The 25,797-nt window shown below is 45.6% G+C and overlaps 1 protein-coding gene across 1 annotated transcript in view; it reads right to left on the bottom strand.

Moving 5' to 3' along the window:
• Window positions 1-25,797, bottom strand: part of MTREX (Mtr4 exosome RNA helicase) — a 751,215-nt gene that overhangs the window by 269,103 nt on the left and 456,315 nt on the right. The window contains exon 16 of the mRNA XM_086960637.1: window positions 22,898-23,048. Within this exon, the coding sequence (XP_086816763.1) occupies window positions 22,898-23,048 (151 nt within the window). The remainder of the gene's footprint in view (window positions 1-22,897; window positions 23,049-25,797) is intronic.

The raw sequence follows: 25,797 nt of genomic DNA, 5'->3' as shown, positions 1-25,797 counted from the left end.
CCTCCCCTTGCGCCTCACTCTCCGCACTACCAGCCCCTACCGCCCCCCCCCCCACCCCGTGCCCTTCACCCGCCCGTTGAACCCTCTGCGTTAAAGGACTGTAACTCGCCCCACTTCTGGACTAGCATACAGCTATTGAGACAACCCTTTCAGGGATTCTCGGATATCCTCGCCTGTGCAGCGGATTTTCACAACAGTTAGTACGATGCCAACAAGAACACCTCTGCCCACTGTGAACGAGCGGGACACGGAAAATGTGAGTGTTCTGTGGGGAACTTGTTATTAGTGAGCCATCCGTCTTTGAAAATAGCTTGGGTGACTTAGGATATGGCATATTGAGATTAGTAGCGCTCTAACGAGGCTGTTCTGGAAATTCTGGCATAATTTGAGCTTCATTTAAACAGCGCTGGACGTGAAGAGAGTTTTGTAGTTTCCTGCTTGAACTGGTTATGTTATTTATTGATTGCACATGAGTATCTGTCAATTGAAATGATAATTTGATAGCAGTCCTCCTGAGTGCCTTAAAAGACCTGAGCCAGTGCACTTCCATCTTTTGTAACCTGAGCATGCCGCTGTCTTGTGTATACACCCTCCAGTGTAACCTGAGCGAGCCATGACACAGTGTATGTCTAAACTATACTTCCTGGGTCTGAGTATGATTATTTCTTTTTAAGCTATGTTGTCCTGATCTTGCATGCGTGCAGTGTGCACTCTATTCTCCTGCGTATTGTGATCAAGTTTGTCTTGTGCATGCATCTTACTGTTGTGTATAAGTTGCATGGAAAAGTAAGTCTGTGCTATCGTTCTAGCATGCTCAGTAGTATGCCTCAATATCTGGGAGGCTGTCCCCCTGGCTGTGCTTGCTCCCCTGGCTGTGCTTGCTCTCCTGCCCCCTGGCTGTGCTTGCTCTCCTGCCCCCTCGTTCGTTGTGCTTGCTCTCCTTCCCCCTGGCTGTGCTTGCTCCCCTGCCCCCTGGTTGTGCTAGCTCCCCTGCCCCCTGGTTGTGCTTGCTCCCCTGCCCCCTGGCTGTGCATGGAAAAGTAAGTCTGTGCTATCGTTCTAGCATGCTCAGTAGTATGCCTCAATATCTGGGAGGCTGTTCCCCTGGCTGTGCTTGCTCTCCTGCCCCCTGGCTGTGCTTGCTCTCCTGCCCCCTGGCTGTGCTTGCTCCCCTGCCCCCTGGCTGTGCTTGCTCCCCTGCCCCCTGGCTGTGCTTGCTCCCCTGCCCCCTGGCTGTGCTTGCTCTCCTGCCCCATTGGCTGTGCCCCCCTGGCTGGGCTTGCTCTCCTGCCCCCTGGCTGTGCTTGCTCTCCTGCCCCCTGGCTGTGCTTGCTCTCCTGCCCCCCTGGCTGTGCTTGCTCTCCTGCCCCCCTGGCTGTGCTTGCTCTCCTGCCCCCTGGCTGTGCTTGCTCTCCTGCCACCTGCCACCTCGTTCGTTGTACTTGCTCTCCTGCCCCCTGGCTGTACTGGCCCCCTGCCCCCTGGCTGTGCTTGCTCCCCTGCCCCCTGGCTGTGCTTGCTCTCCTGCCCCCTGGCTGTGCTTGCTCTCCTGCCCCCTGGTTGTGCTTGCTCTCCTGCCCCCTCGTTCGTTGTGCTTGCTCTCCTGCCCCCTTGTTGCTTGTGCTTGCTCTCCAGCCCCTGCCCCCTCGTTGCTTGTGCTTGCTCTCCTGCCCTTGCCCCTCGTTGCTTGTGCTTGCACTCCTGCCCCTGCGTGTGGGTGCTAATGCAATAGGTCTCGCATATGCAAACGATTAAGCTATTGGCAATGTAAATGACAATGCTATTTATAATTTTTAAAAAAAAATGTCATGAGCAATGCAATAGCTCTACCTTTAATAATGCAGAGACCATTGCATTGTAAATGCTTGTTTATAGATGGACAGAAAGTCCAATAAGTGGATACATTTTGTTATCTAGGGATCATCTTTGCCAGAGACAGAACGTGGTCGCACGAAATAAACGTTCGGGCAAAGATGGCTAAAAGTGCCCATGGAGTCTTCAGATTTGCAGCTAAGTAAGGCGATAAGACGCATTAGGGACATGACGCAGATCTATCAGTCTAGATGAGTTTCTATTGCACTATATGGGGCTGGGGTATGGGGATATTACTCCGATAGCGGTTTACAAACTGAGGAAAATAATTTCCTCAAAAAACTGCTCTGCCTACCAACTTCAGCCCCAACAGAAATAATCCATAGTGAAGTCGGGATTCACTATCTGTCAGATCTGATATCTTTAAGGCCTCGAACGATCTGCTGATCATTTGGCAAAAAGAGGAGACTGCTTTTAATAGACACCATGGCTAAAATACATTGTACATAGTTTCCAAGAAATTTAGGATTTAAATATTCTGGATGATCCTTACGCTGTAGTAGAGATGCCCAAAACAGTGATGAACAAAAAGCTCATGTCATACAGAGCAAAGAGGCGGTCTTACTACAGTGGGCAATTAACCACGTGTATGTTTAATAATAGATATCTAGGCTGTGAAGGCTTCCAGATATATTTGAGCCAGGTGACAAGAATCTCACATAGGTATGTTCTTACCAGACTTATGCTTGGGCTGGCACATCACCTGGTGGATTTTCCACATCTTAAAAATCACCTGGTAGGCCCGTGCCCCTGTGATGGCCAAACCAAACAATGCACATTGCACTTTCTTATCTGCAATCTCTATATGAATTTCCGCATTGTTTACCTAAAACCTATGGTATTTTTACTGTGGATGCAGCGATGACGCTGCTTTTTAAAATGCAAGATCTTGATATCTACTTTTTTACGGCTACTTTCTTACTTAAATCTATTAATGCCAGAAAAAGTATGATATTTTAACTGTGGTTATAATAGTTGATTATCTCTGTAATATGCTGTTCGAATTTGTACAATGATGTCTTATGTCTTATGTGCTTTTATGGTCGTTTTTATATGATCCGAATAAAGCTTTACGAAACGAAACCTACATCCAAACTACACTGAAAACCGAACACACCATATACACAAAGTCAGTCAAGGGTTCTAGCTAAAGGGCAATGAACAGAATGTAACAAAAGGGATCAGTAGACTCCTCTCATTGGGCACAAGTAAGTAGGCCTGCCAACAACCGTCAGTGATATCACAGCCTGATTTAAAGGGGAAGTAAACACCCTCTAGTTTGAGTTCATCTTGGGTGTACCTTCTGGAAGGCCGGTTAAGCTGTCAGAATTTCTTAAAATATGGAGAACGTTTAGTGAACTGACTTGCTTGTGAACAAACTGAAGGAAAATCACAAATCTGTTTTTTTTCGGGGAGACCTTTCAAAAGATTAAATGAAACACTTCAGAGGAAATTAATTCGGCTTTCAAAGATAATAGTGTTCAATATAGTTTAATATAGATTCCATCAATTTCTATAGCAACTCTTGCAGGTCAAATCACATTATAGATTCACTGATTGTCTACGCTTTTCAAGAAAATCCATTAGTATGGATAATTATATAATCAGTTAAGTAAACCACATTTCTTTTCACAACCGTGAAGGGGTTTTTATTAAATCTCAGTTTTAACGCAACTGTAAAGAGCTCATGTGGCATGCAGGGGTCCAGCTACCATTAGAAATGTATCCTACCACATTTTTACTTCCTGAGCTAGACTGAATGACCTCACAAATCACATCAGGACCTCCCCATCTCTACTCTAGTCCTGCAAGAAGCCCAAGACCTGGATACTCAACTAGAAGACTAGAAGTCAGATTGCCCTACATATATGCTCCAGCACCTGAATACTCCTCAGATAAGCGTGCTATACAAACATAACATATAACATAACATATTACATAACGTATAATATACCACTAAGATTCAAGTGCACACCTCACAGGGTATCCTTATAATCCATCAACATTAATCTTTTCTTTTGCAATCTTATACTTTTTGAATGTTCTGATAGTTAAGGATAATGGGTTGCCTCCATGTTCAAAATAATTCTCTGCACACCACTCAATGTTCATCTTATTGTTTTCCACTTCATCCAGATTCACAAAGAAAAGCAAAAGTGAATTTTCTATTTTAGTCACCTCTCCCTGGATATATTTGTTTTTCAAATAATACAGAGGATAAAATACATCTCAGCAATATGCATTTTGTTCTCCAAACAATTATTTTGGACCTTCATCAGGGACTACTAATTTACTTTCCAACATTTTCAAAGTGAGTGAGGATTAGGTGACAAAATGGGATATAACTCTGACTGTGTATTGGCAAGATACTCTCAGCCAGTGCCAAAGAAACTCATGGTTTGTGAGTGAGGGAAAAACTTTAATTAAAGGATATTGGGGAAAGATCTTTGAATGTGACCTTTTTCTTTTTCTACGCCAACTATCCTTGTGCAGTGTACAGACCCTGTAACAAGGTTCGGATACTCCAGACCATGTCTAACAGGGCTGCCTAATCTTGGCACACTGCAGGCTACGGCTCTTAATGTTTAAATGATGTGTACACTGGGAATGGCATGTTTACGCTGTATGCCCCTGATATGAAGCACTATATATAATGTTTATTTCTACAGTTTACATCCTTCATTTGCTTGCTATCTCAGCAGAAATACTTCCTTCACTATATTCTAAAACCTTGCATGCAAAATTGACCTGGACATCTTTTACTTGATTGCTCTACTTTAAGTGACCCTCTTCTTACTTTCCAACCTCCACATTTCTTCTATTTCGGAGCATAGCATCCTATAAGTCTCATGCTTGCCATAATCCTTTTTATTGTAATTCTAAAAATTGGCCGACACCTCATTTCATAGAGCAAAACCTCTCCTCTTTAAAACCCTATCCCTTAAAGCTGACATTATCTAATCTCCACTAGCCTATCTATCTCGTCACCCACTCATCTGAAACCACATAACTCCCATTAATGAGGATACCAACTGGTATTAATATAATCTATCATAAACTAACTGGAATAAGTGCATGCAACATTTTCTTAGGAGCACTTGACTAATCACAATAACATTATACACTACATTAATCACTAACCTTGGGTTTCGGAGTAGCATGCTACTAGACAAAGTGCTAAAACGTTTTGTCAATGGTAGTAAGTGCTACATAAATAAAATTACAATATTAACCACTTCTAAAATAAAAAACTCCAGAGTATCTCAATCTCCACAATTTATTGTTGTGTGAAGCACATTCATTACAGAACTATTTAAGTCCATAAAGTGAATGGTCCAATCAAAAGTAAATCTGATATTCAAACTGCCCTTGCGCATAATCATAAACCGACCACCTCCAGTATACGATGTCATCTTTGAATAGAATGAATTGGTTAACACTAAAAAAGATAAATATAGAGTAATGTGTGGATACATTACTGCATGTAAACTAAACATTTCTGGATTATCTATTGGCCCAATTGCTGGAAACAACTTTCCTTCCATAATAGATAAATTCATATCTGGCCCCTTCAGGTCAGAAGAAGGAAAGGAGACAATTGTCACTTTACCATCCACAAGTTGCGTTACGGTGTGCATACACGAAGAGCCATAGACTGCCTTGTGACAACCAGATCTTTAATGTTTTGGAGGACAATTGCCTGCTTCCCGTAGTGTACATCAAAATTACCTAATAAAGCAGCCTTAATTTCATTTTTAATTAGAGGAAACTTATTTTGACAAGCCTCATTTCACTTCAACAGTAAATCCATTTTCACCAAAGCATACACTTCTACAATACCAGAAACGTTGCTGCAAAATCTGAGTAACACTGCTCACCTCTTCATGCAGAAGCTGTTCTTGTTAAGGCAAGATCATGTTTTGGTTTTAGAAACATATGAAAATAACCTGTCATATGTGACGAGTCCCGCTTCGAAGTGGGACATGCCACACACAACAGGTTATTTTCAGCAGTCAATATGGATGCTGTATAAATACATTTACAGTTTCTGGTTTGAGGCTCCGTTTACCGTAACGAGCACACTGTATCCTCTGTTCTTTGCAAGATTGCTCTCGCTTGAGTTTTGGAATCCGGACACTCGCACGAATCCGACAAATTCCCAATTTCGCCGCTTACAATAATTTTTTTATTTTTTAATTAAAAATTCCAATACACAAGGCAATAGTACAATATACACGGACATGTGTTCACAAAGGAAGGACTTCTGAGTACAGTGTTATTCAGCACATAACTAATACAGAGAGTAGGGGGGCAGCGGGGAAGCAAGTCAATGGTAAAGTGAAAGATACATGGAATGTCAAATCAGAGGGAGACATCTAGGATCTCAACGAAAGGGGGCGTACATATATTTCCACGGTAGGCATTCCACTGGCTCCAGATTTTATTCAATTTCCTAGGTCTACCCCTAGCCACATATACAGTCTTCTCTCTGAACATACACCAATCCATGCTTTCCTTCCATACCGATACCGTGGGCGGCCGCTGGGAACCCCACAACTGTGCGATGTCTTTCTTGGGAATCATGTTCCCAAGGGTCGCCCACTGGGTCTGAGCAACATTATAATCATTTGGTTCCCACACATTCAACAGGCAGCGCCTGGCTTCAGGCAGTAATACAACTCCTGTGACACTCTCCATCACTGCATGCACCCGATTCCAGTATGCAACCACCTCCGGACACTCCCAAATTATATGAAGGAAGGTTCCAACCATTCCACAGCCACGCTTACATAACCCGTCGGGGGAATAACCAATACCAACCAAGCGCAGACCAGTAACATACACACCATAGAGGATTTTAAGCTGGACAAGGCGGAGACGGGCAGGAATAGCCACCTCCTTAGGCGCAGATAACGCGGATTGCCAGTCCTCATCATCCAGCTCCAAACCGTCACCAGTCCAGACCTCCCGGAGACGTACAAGTAGATCCGCCCGATTGTTGATCAACTTCTTGTATATTAATGAAATCGTGCTATCGGGCGCATGACCATCAAGCACACGATCTTCGAGCGGGGAGGACTCAGGGATGTCGGCGCCAACAGAGAAAACCGAGGTCAAAGCATGGTGAATCTGTTCAGATCTGAAAAATTCCCTGTCACTCAACTCGTATTCTATCTTTAATGCCTCAAAGGTCTTAATTTTGCCCTTGGCCCAAAGGTCGCCCACCCTGCTAATACCAATCATGTCCCATTTCTCAAAACCTTTCGTTTTCCAGAGACATCCCAATCTTTCAGACGCATATAATGGAGTTGCACGGGTCAGTCGATCTCACCATCCCAAAGCCACATTCGCATCATGCCAGACTCGTACAGCAATCTTGGTAGGTCCAGATTATTTCCTCCCTACTACCTTAGAATAGAGCGCCCTATTGTAGTTCCCGCCCGGTAACAGGTACTTGTCCATCTCGAATGCCGGGTTAGGACCAGGTGCGTACGTTGCGTGGTTAATCGCACTCAGCTGAGAGGCCCAATAATAACGCCTGATATCAGGAAGCGCTATACCTCCGTCGTACCAGGGGAGCGTTAGCCTAGCAAGGGCGATACGCGCACTTCCGTCCCAGACTAGCCGCCTCTGTAAGCTCTCTACCTCTCGAAAATAGCTCGCCGGAATAATATCGAACGTATTCTGGAGCGCGTACAAAAATCGTGGCAGGGACATCATTTTGAAAAGCGCAGCACGCCCGAGCGGTGACAATGGCAACCTACGCCAGCGCATAACATCGAGTTTCAGTCTCTGAAGAGGGGGGAGAAGATTGCACTCGTAGCGGACAGCGGGGTCTAGAGATATGAAGATCCCCAAATATTTGAATCCAGTCTGCGAGACCTGGATAGGAAATCTACGAGGCAAAGGAGGGAGACCTACCGAAAGCACATAAACACAGGATTTAATCCAATTGATAACTAGACCTGAGTTCTTTCCAAACGAAGTAAGCACGTCAAAATTCACATTAAGCGATTTTCGGGGGGACGTGAGGTACAACAAGATATCATCTGCGTAAAGCGATACTCGATCCTCAAAATCCGGGGTCCACTGGATACCCTTTATCGAAGGCTCCCATCGCAGCCAGGCAGCCAGTTGTTCCAGAGCGAGGGCAAAAAGTAGGGGGGACAACGGGCAGCCCTGCCGTGTACCCCTCCTGAGGGTAAAGGAGTCCGATACTCGGCCATTAACGACCACCTGAGCCAGCGGTTTCTCATATAAAAGTTTCACCCACCCGATGAACTCGGAACCGAAACCGAATTTCGCGAGGGCGGCCCAGAGATACGGCCATTCTATTGTGTCAAAGGCCATCGTGGCGTCTAAGGAAGCCAAAATGGCCGGCTCATGAAGAGACGCCGCCCTCGCGAGGACGCCATGCTAGCGCCGCAGGTTAAGTGCAGTGTTGCGATGCGGGATAAAACCAGACTGATCCGGGTGGATCAGGTCACATATTACCTTGATCAGTCGGTTGGCTAACAATTTGCCTAGAATTTTGGGGTTTGGCATTTAAAAGTGAAATGGGCCTATAGGAAGCACAGCGATCCCGCGGCTTCCCCTCCTTGTGGAGAACCACAATCGTAGCGAGACGCTGATCACAAGGAAGGGAGCCAAGGTCTCGCGACTCCAGGAACATATCTCGAAGATACGGCGCCATTTTATCAGGAGGCAGTATGTATAGTTCAATGGGCAGACCATTGGGACCCATAGCCTTGCCAGAGCGAACGGAACGAATAGCGGTGGCAATCTCATCCGCCGAAAGTGGTGCATCCATTAAGTCTCTGTCGACCTCAGATAGGCGCGGCAATGCAATGTCGCGCAACAACAGATGAGAATCTTCCTCTGCCCTATCAGAGACCACAGAGTACACCGTTCAAAAGTATTCCACAAAACAACTCAACAATCTCAGCCGGGTCCGTCTCACACACTCCATCAAGTTTCTCAATCACGGGAACCACACGACTCGCCCTTTCTTTCTTATCGAGCCACGCGATCAATTTACCAGCCTTGTCCCCAACATCATACAATCTGCCCTGTTGCTCTCTATTCATTACTTTGGCAGCATCAGTCAACAGGGCTCTGTAATCTAGCTGCTTCAGGCAGAGGGAGTGTAGTTTAGCACTTGACACGCCAACCTCAAGGTCACTCTCTAGCTCGGCTATCTCGGTCTCAAGACGAACAGTTTCTTCGTATTTAGTTTTCTTAGCGCCAGCGATTAGCGACAGAGCCTGTCCACAGATAACCGTCTTGAAAGCCTCCCACAATGACACAGATGAGGACACAGACCCCACATTTTTAAGAAAATAGTGATCAAGGGACTTTATCAAATCAGCGCGGGTCTTAGGATTGCGAAGATACCAAGGGTTTATGGGAGCACCCCGTCCTTCGCTACACATTTTAGTATCCATGCAGAGCCACAAAGGGGAATGGTCTGATATGCCCCGGGCAAGGTGTCTAATTTCTCTAATGGAGGAGGATTGTGCCGCCGGCATCAGAACGTAGTCAAGTCTGGAGAGACTGCCGTGGGCCCCAGAATGGAAAGTGTATTGTATCTGCCTGGGATGCATCAACCTCCAACAGTTTACTAGACCAAAAGTCTGCAAAAACCCACTCAACCATGATTGAGACTTGGTAAGATCTCTGGGGGGTAGCGATCTACGCTGCCAGAGACAACCGAATTGAAGTCTCCACCCATAACCAGGATACCATCAGGAAGTCCCAGCACTACACGCCCAAAATCAGCAAAAGTAGAGGTCTGTAGACCCGGCGGGACGTATACGGTAATCAGTAAAATAGTCCTTCCCTCCCATCTGCCATTGAGAGCGGCGTAGCGCCCCCCATCGTCAAGGATTACATCATCTATTTCCAAAGGGAGAGAGGACCGGACAAGGATGCCCATGCCCCTAGAACCAGAAGTAAATCCCGAGTGTGCAGCAAGACGATACCCCCGTCTGTTCATTGAGTGACACGTATTCCCAATCAAATGTGTTTCCTGTAGGAGAACGACATCGGGGGAGAGGCGTCGCAAGAATTGTAGCACCACTCCCCGTTTTATCCTATCACCCAACCCATTGACATTCCAATACATTAGCCTCATCCCACTACCCCCCATCCCGGCAAGGAATGCAGAATCCACCCCAAAAAGAACACAATGACCGGATCAAAGAAGAGAACAATACGTTGCCTTGAGAGAAAATAAACACACAAACTCCCCCCTCCACCCCCCAACTTGAACCCGTTGCAACACCCCCCACCCTACACTACAGAAAGAAACCCGGAGGAGGAAAGAGTCTCATTTCCCCCGCCACCCTCGGGCATACAACAGTGAAACACAATAGTATTAGAATCATCGAACCCAGCTGTGTGATAAGTCAAATGTTCGGAAGTCGGGAACCATAGTATCACTCTTGCTCCGGCACACCACCCTCGGCACCACCAGGGTGCTCAGTTCGATCGTTCTGCGTAGGTAGAGCATCCAGCCAGTCACTAACACTTTCAGGACAGTCAAAGAAAAACGTCCGGTCCTCGTATTCGACACAAAGCCTGGTTTGAAATAGCATTGCATATTTCAGTCCCACGTCTCACAGTCTTCGCTTCACTCCCTGAAATCCCATCCTTTACCTTCGAACAAGCTGGGTGAAATCCGGGTAAAAGCTCACTGTTGTGTTTTCGAACTTTACAGGGCCGCTCACCCTCGAGGCCTGCAGGATAGCGTCTCTGTCTCTGAAATGAAAAAGCCGGGCAATGATAGGCCTAGGAGGGGCACCCGGCTTCGGTTTACCACCCGGCACACGATGGGCACGCTCCACGGCGAAAAATTTGCTCAGATCTGTAGGGGCAAGGTGATTTAGGACAAGGATTTTCACCAGGAGATCCGTTGCAGAATTTTCGGGGTTTTCAGGGACACCAATGATGCTTATGTTGTTACGTCAGGCCCTGTTTTCACAGTCCTCCAGTCGGTGAGACATGAGGTTGTTGGAGGATCGCAGATTACCGATTTCAGTCTGTAGATCTGACACATCGGTCGTGAGGCTAGAGGTCTTTAAATCCAGCGACTTGACCCTTTCATTGGTCTTAGACAAGGCAGTTCTGATCAGGGTAACATCAATGGCTACCGTGTCGATTTTAAGAGCGAGAGCTTCATATTGCTGGCCAATGGAAGCCTTCATGCTGGCAATGGCGCCCATAACATCCTGGAGAGTCAATTCGGTCGGCGCAGCCGGGTCTTCCTTGGCTTCTTCCATAGTACTGGAAATAGGGGTGGGTAACCCAATATACCCTTGCGGGCTTGGGCAGTAAAATTGTTTTAAGGAAAAGATTGCCAGCAAGGGGTTTGTTTGAGGGTCTAAGTTAGACAGTGTAACGCAGTCTGTGTTAATTAGACTTAACAGCTGAATGAAACAGCGACTGTTCAAAATCTTACGAATCTGTCAGTCAGATACTATAGAGACTACCACACTAGCCCCATAGAAATGTAGTGATTTGGACAGATTCAACAACAAACTTGTGTTATCTGGCAGTGAATACGAGTTAAACACAAGAGTACAAGTGAAGCAACACGAAAGGATTAATTTTTGAAAAAATTATTTTTATATTGAAATAAATCATCAATGAAAATCAAGGGTGTACAGTTGTAAACAATTGCATGTGTTTCTAATGTAAATGGAGCTGAAAAAAACAATCCATAAATACAGAAGAAGGCAATCCAGTCAAGAATACATTAAATTAAATTGGCTTCTTTCCAAGATGGTAAATAGGAAGCCAGGTGTAAAACAGGAAGAGAGACTTGGATTGAAGAGTCGACGTTTCGGTCTCAGTGGAATAATCCAGAGACCATCATCAGGACAAAAGAATGATGCAATAAGGATGACCCCTTAGGGAAGCTATAAGTCTGCCCCGAAGTAATATCCAAATAGTCAAGCCAGGAACGATTTAGAACTTTAGTGAACCTGTGGTTTCAATCTCAGGGTTCAAGATGGTTCTGTAGCGAGTTACTGGCACGAAGCGTCGCCAGTAACTCGCTACAGAACCATCTTGAACCCTGAGATTGAAACCACAGGTTCACTAAAGTTCTAAATCGTTCCTGGCTTGACTATTTGGATATTACTTCGGGCAGACTTATAGCTTCCCTAAGGGGTCATCCTTATTGCATCATTCTTTTGTCCTGATGATGGTCTCTGGATTATTCCACTGAGACCGAAACGTCGACTCTTCAATCCAAGTCTCTCTTCCTGTTTTACACCTGGCTTCCTATTTACCATCTTGGAAAGAAGCCAATTTAATTTAATGTATTCTTGACTGGATTGCCTTCTTCTGTATTTATGGATTGTTTTTTTCAGCTCCATTTACATTAGAAACACATGCAATTGTTTACAACTGTACACCCTTGATTTTCATTGATGATTTATTTCAATATAAAATAATTTTTTCAAAAATTAATCCTTTCGTGTTGCTTCACTTGTACTCTTGTGTTTAACTCTTATTCACTGCCAGATAACACAAGTTTGTTGTTGAATCTGTCCAAATCACTACATTTCTATGGGGCTAGTGTGGTAGTCTCTATAGTATCTGACTGACAGATTCGTAAGATTTTGAACAGTCGCTGTTTCATTCAGCTGTTAAGTCTAATTAACACAGACTGCGTTACACTGTCTAACTTAGACCCTCAAACAAACCCCTTGCTGGCAATCTTTTCTTCCATAGTACGGCTGGTACCACCGGGGGACCCTTTTGGATGGGTATAGCGGTCCATGACGTTAGTTTGGATCGGTCCCCCGCGTAGAGGCGTCTTGGTTTTCCGCTTCTCGTTGTCGGCCCTGTTAGCCATCTTGGAAAGTGTTCCCCCGAAGGGGCCCGCGAGACCTGGTGAAAATGACAGTTCGCGGGCAGATCACCAGAGTCTACAAAAGTGGGCTCAAGTGGCAGGGGTAACAACGTAGCTCAATACAAAGCGCTCACGACCGCAGGCACACGATTAAGAGGCAGAGCCAGGCTGGACTTCGGGCAAACCGGAACAGTCTTGCGATCTGATAGTGCCAGGACCCAAAAGCGAAACTGAAAGTTGGTTCAAGGCTGTTGAGGGGAGCCCCTTAGCGGCTGCTGTTCAACTACTTCCAGGCGTCCTAGCTTGTCAAGCCCCTGGCTTCGCCATGGGGTGGGCCTCAAAAGTTCAGATCAACGCAGCTGCGGTTCCCAAAGTCCAAATGAAATTTTTAAAAGAGCAAAAGTGTCAGCCGAAGTTCATCTCCAATAACCCGTATTCAGAATCAGGATATTTTCAGGATATGTGTGATATGTGCGAAGGGCGGCGAGGGTCTCGGGAGCCCTGTGCTCACGCGGCCATCTCGGATGCTCGCGTAGCTCCTCCCCGCTTACAATAATTTCAATTATTGTAAGTGCTCTAAAGTATCGTTCCTATATACAAGGTTCAAGTTGGACGTTTTGGCTATCTCTGTCCTAATTCCCCTAACTAAACAGGGGACTTTAGAATTTGTATGTGCCTGCACTACTCTGTTCTCAAGCCTTAAAATAGTCGTCTACATGACGAAACACATGTGGTCTGTGTGTGTCTACGCTACACACTTCGCGTCAACACAACCAAGATTTTTCTTGTCTACTGCATTTGGACTGTCTTATGATTTATTTTATATATTGCATGGTGCTGTATTCATTAAAACCAACTGACAACAGGGTTGGTTGTTAAACTGATTTGATGCTGTGCTCTGTATTGTATGTCTCTGTTTCTAAGTGTATAGGGAAGGTTTTTTCCTATACAGGGCAACACTGGTGAGGTGGCACAGTGTTTACATTCAGCACGCCTTTACAAATATAATCTGACTCATTGAAAGACATTACGGAGGTGCTGACCTGGTCTGTACTGCCACTGCCACTTGCTTTTAATATGTTTCGGTTTTACTCCATCTTTTGAAATTGTGTGACCAAAGTAAACCAGATCCTACACCAATTTCACACTTATCCTGTTTTAGCCCTGGGTCATATTACCCAAGTAAAACCCTGCTCAGTGTTGCATTATGATCAGATAACATTTTCAGGTCTATCATGACATAGCTGTAGCTAACCAGCAAAGCAAGGATGGGGTACAGTCATAGATAAAGGAGATGGATTACATAGCCTTTCTTTGGAACCATTTAGTCTCTCGAGTACGGACTTCATTCTCTTGGGTCAAGAGGAATGTTCTGAATAGTACTTTTCACAAAAAGAGAAGCAACCTCCTCCATTGACAGGTTTGTGTAGAGAGTGGGGAGGGAAGAGATTTGGAAGGTGTGGATTCCAAAGGGAAAAAACAAACATTTTACATCGAGTAGACATCCTAGAAAAAAAGGGACGCAATATAGAGTTGGGTGCGGAGGTAAACTAGGAATTGCAAGAACGGTCATGTCCAGAAGAACAAGTTACTTACCTTCGGTACTGATATATATCTGTAAGAAACATAGGTTAGTTATAAATTCCTTAGCTTAGAATTACATGCAGGCGTCAGACTGGATCCGGAAAGGTTTTTGTCAGTAGTACCCCTTCGCGTCTGTCAACTCCGCGTCAGTCATTGGCATCGTCGTCACCGGGATGACGTCACGGAACCTACATAGACGCCGCCCTTGCGCGCTGACATCAATTCTCTACACAACTTTCCACACCAGAAGCGCAGAGCTATGCAAGACACTGACAACTGGTGCACAACACTACGGCCCTGAAAGGATTTCCTTAACCCTAGAAGTCAGTTCACAGAATGGGGAGGATGGATGGGGCAGTAAGGAATCTATAACTAACCTATGTTTCTTAGAGATATATTGTCACCCAAGTTAAGTAACTTGTTCATCTAGAAGAAACAGGTAGTTAAAGATTCCTTACCTTAGAATAGATACCCCAGCAAAACTAACCCCGGAGGAAGGTCTGCAAACCAAGTTCACACCAGAAAGTCCTGGAGAACAGAACAGCCAAAGAAGCAGTCTCTCCGGACTTGGCTGTCCAGGGAATAGTGTCTCGTAAGACAGCAGTCATGCCCGCATAGCTGCCTGACATATGTCATTTAGGGGGACTCCTCATCCCAAAGCAGTAGTAGCTGCCGTTGCTGTGGTGGAATGGGCGCGCAGCCCCACTGGAGGCATCTTCTTAGCTAAAGAATAGCAGGCTTTAAACGAACCACCTGGAGATGGTCCATTTGTGCACGACCCGACCTTTCTTAGCACCCACGTAACCAACAAAGAGCTGGTCGTCCACCCGGAACTGTTTGGTGAAATCCAAGTAGAAAGTGCACGTTTGAGCTGCGACCACCGCTATCACTTTCGTGAACACCCTTAGGGGCGCTGGTAAGGCCAAAGGGGAGCATGGTACACTGAAAGTGCTTGTGGCCTACCGTGAACCGCAGGCAACACAGGTGGGCCGGCAGGACGGAGATGTGAAAGTAAGCGCCCTGCAAGTCTAACGCTACCATCTAGTCTCCAGGGTCGATGGCAGACAAGACCTGAGCGAGCGTCAACATCTAGAACTTCTCCTTCCGGAGGAAGTGGTTGACATTTCTGAGATCCAAGATAGGACTCATGCCTTTGTCCTTCTTGGGCACCAGAAACTAGTGGGAAAAGCAACCACAACCTACTTCTGGGACAGGAACACGCTCGTTGGCACCCTTGGCCAATGGTGCCAAAACCTCCTGTTGGAGAAGGGCCAGGTGATCCGACATGCAATGGTACTGAGGTGGCATGTAGGGAGGGGTAGTCTCGAAGGGGAGGGAGTAGCCCCTTCGGACTATCTGCAAAACCCACCTGTCCGACGTTCAGGTGCACCAGTGGGGGAGGTGTTGGCAGGTCCTGCCACCCACTTGCATTTGATGGCCCTGGAAGGTCGGACTAGGAGGGTTTTGAGGCTGGTGCAGAGGGGACTGTGGTGGACTGGCCCGCCTGCTGGCCCCCAGAACCACGCCGGTGGTTCCCACGTCCCCGGCTGCGCTGGGGCTGAACAGCCTGCACAGGCCTGTGGCTCTGGGCGGGACATAGTAGGGCACCCCTTCTGTAGCCATGAAAGGGCCAAAAGGTAGACTGCGCAGGGCGAGTGGTGAAGAGGCCCAAGGACCTGGCAGTCCTTAAAGTGCTCTAATGCGCTGTCTGCCTTGTCGCCGAAAAGGCGACGGCCATCTAAGGGCATATCCATAAGGGTGGGTCGGACATCCCTAGAAAACCCCAGTCGAATGCAACCAGGCGTAGCGTCAATGGGCTTCTGACGTGGAAGTCATCCTGCCAAGTGCGTCTGCGGTATCCAGTGCACAGTGGATGGTAAACAGCGCTGCAGGTCTCCTCTCGGCAACTGAACGGGAGAGTACTGCCATGGCCTCCTCCGGGCACTGAGGCAGCACCTGCGCCACCATAACAGCCCAACAGATACGCAGTGTTTACCGACCGCAGTCACAAGCTGGAGGAAGAAAACCTCTTCTTCCCAAGTTGGTCCAGCTTTTTGGATTTTCGATCATGTGGAGCGGAAGGGAATGCGCCTTTGGACGTGGAGGCTTGGACCACCAAGCTCTCACGGGTAGGGTGTTGGGAGAAGAAAGTTGGGTTGCCAGAAGCCTGGCGGTGGCGTCAGGCAATCATCCTGTCCACAGGAGCCCCTGTGTTGGGCCTGGATTAAGTTCCCAAAAGGATGTCCTTGAGAGCTTCATTAAATGGCAGCAGGGGCTCCGAAGAGCTCGCTGCCGGCTGAAGGACCTCGGTCAGGAGGTTAGTCCTGACTGCCACCGTAGGTAGCTCGAGGTGGAGATCCTCGGCCGCCCTAAGCAACACCACTGCGCAAGACGCTCCCTCCTCCTTAGCCACAGTAGGAGGAGAAAACATGCCTAGGTCTGGGGAGGTATCCAGCCCACTGGCATCCCCCAGTTCCTCTCTCCAGTCCGGATCGTAATCCAACTGGTCTGTTAAACGGTCACCAGCCCCCTCCCAGTCTTCCTCACCCTCCTCTGGCTGCCAATCTGGTTGAAAATGGGTAGGGTGGAACACAGGGACAATTTTACCCATTGGCGCCAGTCGACACCGGCGAATGCCGGGGTTGACACCGGCTGGGGGTCCAGTCGGCTGTGGACGTGGTGCAGGTATTATCGCGCCGGTAGAGGTGTAACAAGGTCGACCACCGCCGATGTGCATCCAGGCCTGTATCCAAGGGGGCCCAGCCGTGCTGAGGCTGAAGCCGCCGGCGTCGAAGGCCTAGGGCCCCCAGCCGAATACGAAGGGCCCGTAGCCGCGCCGGAGGAGTCGGGCTGCCCAAAGATGGCGTGCATCACTTCGTAAAAAAATTGACAAAGCTGGGAAGGGGTCACTCCCGGTCAGGCCGGAGTAGACCCTGAAGGCTCTGCACGTCGAGCCGCTGGAGTGGCACCACCCGCACCCTTCATCGCATCAGCCGACGGACGAGGGGGAAGTCGAAGAGCAACAATGCTTCTTCTACTACTTCTTGTGCTTCGACTTACAAGTGCGAAGAATTAGAAGAGGAGTTCGCGATCGGTTCCTTGACCTCCTACGCGACCGGGCCCTTCAGCTATGCAGAGCAGACTGCCGGCCCTCGAGGAGCTTTCGGGACCACTCCCGTAAAGTCTTCAGGGCCATGGTCGCGCTCCAGGAAGTAGAGGCACACGCGGTGCAGATCCGTCACCGACATCAGTCGGGTACAGGAACTGCCTGCCTTGAAGCCGGGCATCCCTCGTGCACCAGGAGTCGGTTGAGACTCAAAAACGGGAAGTCAACAAAAGTCAGTCAAAAAGTGTCTGGGGTACTGCTATCTCCGGATCTACGCTTGCTGGCGCGGAAAAATAAAGACCGGACATCAGAGCGCGAGGGCGGTGTCTTTGCAGCTTCCACCATGTCATCCCGGCGACCACGACGCCAACGACTGAAGCGTAGTCGACCGACGCCACATTCTGACGCGCAGGGGTGCTGCTGACCAAAAACTTTCTGGATCCAATCTGACGCCTGGTGGTAATTCTAAGGTAAGGAATATATAACTAACTGTTTCTTTCGGATAATATTGAGCAAAGAGACAGCCTGAAGTTAACACTTCATGATCAAGCTTGTTCAGCCTTTTCGACCTTAAGCAGGGACCATAGAAAACTAGTTTATCTTGAATTAGGATTTTGGGATTTGGATGAAGTTCGAATCACTAAACATTGGCATCTGATGTGCTTACAGGAAAGGTGAATGAAAATGAGAAGGTTTAGACTTTGAGGGGTACACGTAAGCTAGCATTAACAAAAAGCATTGGCATAGCCAATAGGTCTCGCGTTTGGGACCTTATAAGTGTTTAGCCATGCAACAGTTGAGGCTGTTGCAGGAAGGATATGTGCTGCATAACTAAATACTTATAAGGCCCCAAAGGCGAGACCTATTGGCTATAACAATGCTTGTTACTACCTGGCATGAAAAATTAAAGAGACACTAACCTGCATACCCGCCCCCTACTGGCTTGAAAATCCAGGTAGCTGCAAACCAAGAAACAGCAGCTGCAACAGCAGCCCCCTGAAAAAAGTACCAGCGGTGCCATACAGGAACAAGTTAAGCACTAGCAGTGTAAGAAGTACAAGATTCTGCACTATCCTGTGTGACCAGGCCTTCTCTACAGAGCATACAAATATAAATGCTGGACTGCCCATTTGGGTCTAATCTACTACAAAGATTTTGTTTAAAAGCAAGTGCAACAAACGTGGCTAGGCTAACTTCGGAATTTTTTGGGCGGATTAACAAACTACTTAGTTAATTTAAGGCTCAGGTGGATATGTTTGCTGAAGGCCAATGACTATCATACCACACTCACAAGTAATATGTAACAGGGTATTAACCACAAAAGTATACATCCTAATTGAAACAGCCATTCTCTCCTTAATTTGGAGAAAACGCGGTCAACGCATTCTATGAAATACTAATTACTTTATTAGATAAACTACATGTTCAGCATAGCTGTGCATCATTTTGCTTTGATTTACAAGGTTCCATACTTGTAAATATCACTTTGTACAAACTTTTCTAATTCCACATATGAAATTGCCAAAAGAATTTATAGTCCAACAATGATGCTGGACAGAAACACACAGAAACTATTCTCATGACTTTAAATCTAGAGAACACATTAACAGGCAACCTGAAAGCTCTACCAGAATTTTAAAACTCAAAGAACATATTTTGCAGGACATTACACACAAACAGCTCAAACACACATCACACCACTTAATCTAATATCCCAACATGTTAAACAAGCAGCAAATGTAAGTAGAGCACATCAACATTCACCAATCCAACTCTACCCATCTTGGATATGTGTAAGAAATCTTTAGAGACGTTTGGTAACCACTCCTCGACAAAATAATTCACTCACAACTCAAAGACTCCGAAAAAGAGGCCTCAAGGACTAAGAAAGGGGGACAAATATAACAAAATACCTCAAACATATCAACAGGCCTAATCGGACTCTGGTGTACAATTAAAGGTATGGAACGACAGCCCAAGACCATATCAAGGCAGATGGCACGCTTAAATAAATGCTGTTAAAATACCCAATTATCGGTGCCCAGCTGAGTCTGTATTTGCTTATACGTATATCTACACAGGATGCGGTGTTCATCAAACAGGCCATTGTGCAGCCAACATAGCAAACTGCCTTCACTTTAGAACTTCTAGCAATTCCTACCTGCGTGGGAAGTCCTTGGGAGGTGCTGGTGTAGCTCAAGAATTCTTCAAAGCTTATGCTACTTTCAACATGTTGCCAACTATACAATTATCAACCCGGTTAGGTTGATCTTTTTACTGCAAAACATTCAAATTGCTTTCAAAGGCTGCAGAGACAATTGAAAGTGTAAAGCAAAAGAATGCCAGAAAGCTTCTGTAAAACTATAAAGGCGCACTATTTTACCATGATCCTAAATTAACAGATTTAAGAAGAGTGATAAACACAAACTGGCAGAACAACATGAGCGGAAACTTGCAATACTTAAATGTATTATTTTTCCTACTACTCAAACAGAAAGCTGGGTTAAAACTGCAGCTCCACCCATCAACAGACTTCAAGCGTCACTTGCACGAAACTCTATCCAGGTTGGAGGTCACTTGACAAGTTTGTGAACACCTCTAAAAGAGACTCACCTGTGTGCAGAAATTTAGACTCCAAGGTGCAGAGAAAAAAAAAAAAACACTTCAGTGTTCAGTAATAAACAAAACTTCTAAAAACTGGCACAGGACTGCCTTGTTAATTGCAAGCAACGTAGACTGAATATGTTATTCTTCTGAAGGAAATAGAACAGGTGCCAACTGCACAATGTCCAGAGTCCTACTAGTACCAGTAATGTTTTGGTAAACCTTCCAGAGACGATCTGTATAGTTCAGAGAGACATGGAGTAGAGTATTAAAGGGGAGGAGTCATAGATGACCACAGAGCACATGTATGCACCATGAGCCGGCTGCTCATTAGAATATGTCGCTTACTCACCGGTGTTCGAGCAGTGTCTCCCTGGCTTTGTCCCTTGCATAGGACGCCCTCTTTTACTAATCGAGGACTGCATTGACAGTTTGAGGCAATCCAACTGAAGTACAGAACTGGAGGGAATCCTTTAAAGTAAGAGACCGGGAAGGGATCCACCGATCCTCATATCCTACCCCGATTGTATGAGGTTCAGGTAAAGAGCACTGGAAAGAGCCCCGCCTGAATAACACATACCCCTCCTCTATATTTTCAAAAACTACATTAGGACTTGTGATATTATTCTGTGAAACAACATCTTACAAATCAATGTCCCTGCAGTTTAACATCTGTTCAAGAACAAGCATTGGCAGCAACCAGGAGTTGTGTGCGTGCAAAAATGAAATAAAATAAAGCGTTTGTGGTGCGCGCGATGGGAAAAAGTGCTGTCCACGTCGCTGGCGCGCTTTTGCGCGTAATAGCAAGCCGGTGACTGGCAAGGTAGCACTTTTAAAGCAGCTACTAAATGTCTCGCCTGAGCATTGCATGCACTGGCTCAGGCGAGACCTAAAAATGAGGTTACCTAGGCTTGTGCTCAAGGTTAGACTGATGTATATTATAGCTGAAATATGTAAAATATTGAATAAATTATTCGTTCAACTCGAAAAATCACAGAAAATATGGAATTGGCAACTTAAAACTACTATACTTTTCTCCAGATGAATGTGCCATCAGTGTTTCTATAACTTTCCAATTAGCCAACATAAGCTAATAACTAACTTGACATTAAACTAATCTCTACGAAACAAACACAACAAAACAATTGTTAACAGATTAGAAATTCCAGAACTGTATTACGGAACCTTACTAACGGTGTAGAGCGCTGTACAAATGTAGATAACTTAACATATGTATATGGTACCACATGGGGCACAGGACATTAGTTTTATTACGTCCGTTTGATACATGCATGCAGTGCCATTGTTCATCAGGATTAGTGGCTTCATTAGCTGAACTGCACTGGAAACTGCACCACTGAGTGCAAAACCTACTACACTGTGGACCATGCAGGATAAATTCCTATGTATCGTTCAGGGGTTATAGGCATGTTGGATAGCTTTATGGTTTTGTGATATTGCCATGAAACACTGAACGGAAAATGGCTGATGTAATCAAGCTATACTTGTTGAGGCTCCGAGCCAAAATCGACATCCTTAAGATCACTACCATTCTGGTCTTAAACTGTGTCATATGCAGTGTAATCAAGACAGATAATACAGCAATAATAACAACTAAAACTATTAAACGAAAGGAAAAGATGAGACAGAACACTGTGTTGAAGAATAATTCATGTATTAACAGTAAACAATGGGGGATGAGGAATAAATCCTAATCCCACCTACACATATGCTGCACGAGTACCTCAAGACTCATTGATGTTGCACATATGTAATCACTTAGTGAACTGTTAATCCCAATAAATGGAGTTTTTATATTTACACTGATGCTACACAGATAGTATTATATGTCTCAAGGGAGCTTGAGAAATATCTGAGATTAGTAGAGGAGACATTTCAAAAAGATCAGAGAATGGTTTAGTGTTAATGAAGCGAACACTGAATTTCTAATTAAATAGAGAAGAGCTATGCATTAATCAGGTATTCAAAGGAGGTTACATTGTTGTAGTACCACAATATTAAGTAAAATACTGGGGGAAGGGTCTATTACAACACCTGAGTGCCAATATTTGTAGCGAGATGAAAGCTTTTACCTGAAACTACTCTAAAGAGAGTGCCACTTTGAAAGGGGCAGAAGAGTGTCAGTTTGCGAGATAACATTTTAAGTTAGCATACACATTGTCTATCTGTCTTAAGAGGGACTACCTCTATTATTCCTGTGCTGTCTAGGCAATTAAAATATTGCTAGGATATCTCATGCAACACCTGCTTGGGAATGCACGCAGTAGTTATCAGTGCAAGCCACAGTAATACATTAAGTCCTCAAGTGCTACATAAGTAACTGTGTGGTTTGGCCCCAAGTACTAACAAGCTGACACAAATCAATGGCCAAGGAGACAGCTCAACTTAAGTGTAGGAACTTTCTGATGTTACCTATAAACAGAGCGAGCCAGAGGTGGCAGACATCCTCTGCTGCTCAGGCAAGACCCTTGTGGAATAAGAAGTCGAAACAATTTAGACTTGATGACCAACTTCTTCCATTTAGTAAATAGGTTGAAGAAAAAAAACATTTCCATTTAAAATGTGGCATGTTGCTTCTTTCCTCTTATCCATAAATGTATGGATGCAGATTATGACCATCACACAATAGAAATGACCAAATAAATCAGACTAAAAATACAATAAGCAATTCAAGACACAGATTTTTCGAAATGGGAACACTTACAAATGATAAACTGCTTAAAAAGCTTCAATAGAATGGAGATTGCGTATAGAAAAAAAGCCAAACATACTTTATGCAGTGTTTAGAAGTTAAAGAAACTATTTGCAAACAACACAGAAGGTGAAACTAAAAAGTGCAGAGTACTTACTCTCCACTACAGCAGGAATGGCTCTGTAATGTTGAAACTGGTAGAAAGACTTCTCCAGCATGTATTCAGGATTAATTTCCTCTACGCGCAACAAGTTGAGTACCATGTTGTAAGTTAAGTGAAAAGCACTGTTCAATGGATCGGCAGAACCCTAAAAAGAACAAAAAATATTAAAATGCTAGTTACCTTAAAAAGTGCATTAAAAGTGCACTTGTTTACTTGAAGAGAATACCCCAAAATCACTTCTAATTTCGAATTGGAAAATTCAATAATCTTAGCAACGTTCAATACAAAATTATATGAACAAGCTACTGACCTTCTGTAGTGCTTTATCTGGTAGGGGCTTGATCTGGCCGCAGATTTCTTACCTTAGAATATTACCAAAGCGTCAGACTGGATCGGGCCACTTCTGAGCAGTACCCCTCCACACCAGTAGGTGGTGTGGTCTGGCTCAACATCAGCGCTAGATGTGACGGGTGCGGTGCCTAAGTAGGCGTCACCCCAGCGTGCTGACGTAAGTTGCTTTTAAAAACTTTTCACGTCAGAAGTACAAAGCTACAAAGAATACTGACAGACCGGTGTACATTACTAAGGCTGTTAGAAGGGAGACCCTATTGAATTAGTTTGCATAACTGGGAGAATGGGAGGGTCAGTAAGGAATATGCAGCTAGATGCAGTATTACCAAAGCAAACAGCTTGTCATCTGATAGAGACCTCTAGCCACAGATTTCTTACCTTAGAATAGCATAAGCAATAGCACCCCGGAGGGGAGTCTGCGAACATATTAGACCAAAAAGCCAAGCAGGACCAAATGGGCAAAATGCCTCTCATGACGGACCTCACCATCCAGGCAGTAGTGCTTAGTGAAAGCGTGACCGGACGCACAAGTTGCTGCTTGCAAGATGTCCAAGGCAGGGACTCGGCGAGCTAACACAGTGGCCACAACCATGGCTCTGGTAGAATGAGCACACAAATTTGAGTCTGGTATAACGATGGGGCCTGAACTGCCGCGGGGCATCAGCAACGTCACGAGCAATAGCACTGGAGTGGGTGTCTGCGAAGTTCATGGTCTTGTGGGCGCGCCACTCCAGATCTAGCACTGGATCCAAGGGACCCAACTGGCGCAGAGGGTGAACCTGGAGGAGAAACTAATGGGGCCTAATGCACTCCAGAGGGGCGAAATACTAGGTGCATAGCCTAATAAAACTCGTGTTGTAAAGGGGTCGATCCGGCTCAGGAAACTCTGGTAGGTGTGGAGCCCTCCCACGCAGCCGCTTTACCGGAGAGCAAGGCCTACTGTACCGATTCTCCAGTGTCAGGTCCGAAGACTTGGATCGGCACAGAGAAGTAAGACCAGGATCGAGATTATGACTGTCGGGAGCGAGTTATCGTGTATTCCAAGAACCTTCTCCGCAACCGAGTTTGAGAGCATTGCAGGGTCATCCGACAGCGAGGAGCTTAAGAGATTGTTCTTTTAGAGCCTTGGGGTTCACTGCGTATCAATCCTCACAGGTCTTGGAGTTGCAGTCTCGCTCCAATTTCCAGAGACAAACATGATGTGGGTCGGTCACAGAGATCTGCCTGTGGCAGGAGCCACATGGTTTGAAGCCTGTGGGCTTCTTGGGAGGCAAAGAAAGGTCTCAACAAAAAGTAGAGAAAAGATTAAGTTATAAAAAAAACCGGGGTAAGGGGCAGTAGCTCTCTCCGGATCAGCGCCGACTGGCATGGAAAGAAAAGAACCAACATACGCGCGCTGGTGTGCCGACTATATAGGCAGCATGCATGTCACATGTGACGCGAATGATGCCAAGGAACCATAGGACACCACATACCGGCGGCATGGGTACTGCGTGAAACTTTCCAGTCTCAGTGTGATGGTTGAGGAATATTCAAAAGTAAGGAATCTACAGATAGAGGTTTCTATCAGATACACTCTTCAAAGAAGCTTGAAGTTAAAATTTCCCTGAAACGTTAACAGTATCAAAATGATTGTACATTCATTTCTGTGAGGTATTTGAGCCACCTTTAATAAAATAAAATGACCCAAAATCCAACTTGCTTCAAAAACTGCACGCAAGAAAGTGACTTGTCAGCTGAGCAGCACTTTACAGCTCCCCGGTCTCTGCAGCTTCAGTCTCACTAATCTTCTCACAGTCGATGTTTGCAATGACCTTAGTCCTTGGGTGAACAGGCAAGTTCCCTTCAAACTGAAGTCTACCCCCATTTGTTTTTTTGCATCAGTAGCAGTGCAACAGAGGATGGCCCTTATCTATTATAGGGAGACCACTAGATTTTGTCAGTTTTCGCCTTCCCCTACACTAGTGTGCACAGTTCATTGAGTAAAGAGGTGAACAAGGATATGCTGGTGAGCCCATTTAGATCCATCCTTTCGAATAGTCAGCTTTTGCAAACATCAAATCAAATTCAGAGTTTGCACCACACCTTTTGGGGGAACAAATCACAACGCACTCTTTATTGGGCGTAGGCTCAGGGAAAGAATTTAGCTGAAACACTACTACCACCATTTTATGTATTACAGATACACACTTAAAAACTCTCAGCAAAAGGCACAGCATAAAGGGAAGGCATAGTGAACTTCAGTCTTCATGGTTGGTATGTCCCCGGCTAGTTCTCATGACGCAGTTTGTCAATTCTCCGGCCTGGTCCCACCTCGAGTAAAGGGAACTGGTTACGTTTTTGAAACAGATTGTTGTCTCTGCACTGGACTTTGAAGAATTCTAGTAGCAAGGGTGAATCTAAAGATAGGTGCGGAGGTCACGTATGGATAGGTAATGTGGGCTGCCGTTAACTTTGTAAAGAAGGTTAGTGGCTACATATACAAAGGATTGACCCCCAACAGTCACATCCCCTAGCACATCCCATGCATGTAAAGAGTGGAT

Source organism: Lissotriton vulgaris, chromosome 3_1, assembly GCF_964263255.1.
Source record: "Lissotriton vulgaris chromosome 3_1, aLisVul1.2, whole genome shotgun sequence".
Lineage (NCBI taxonomy): Eukaryota > Metazoa > Chordata > Amphibia > Caudata > Salamandridae > Lissotriton > Lissotriton vulgaris.
The sequence above is the reverse complement of the archived record's forward strand: the minus strand, read 5'-3'. Positions and strand labels throughout refer to the sequence as shown.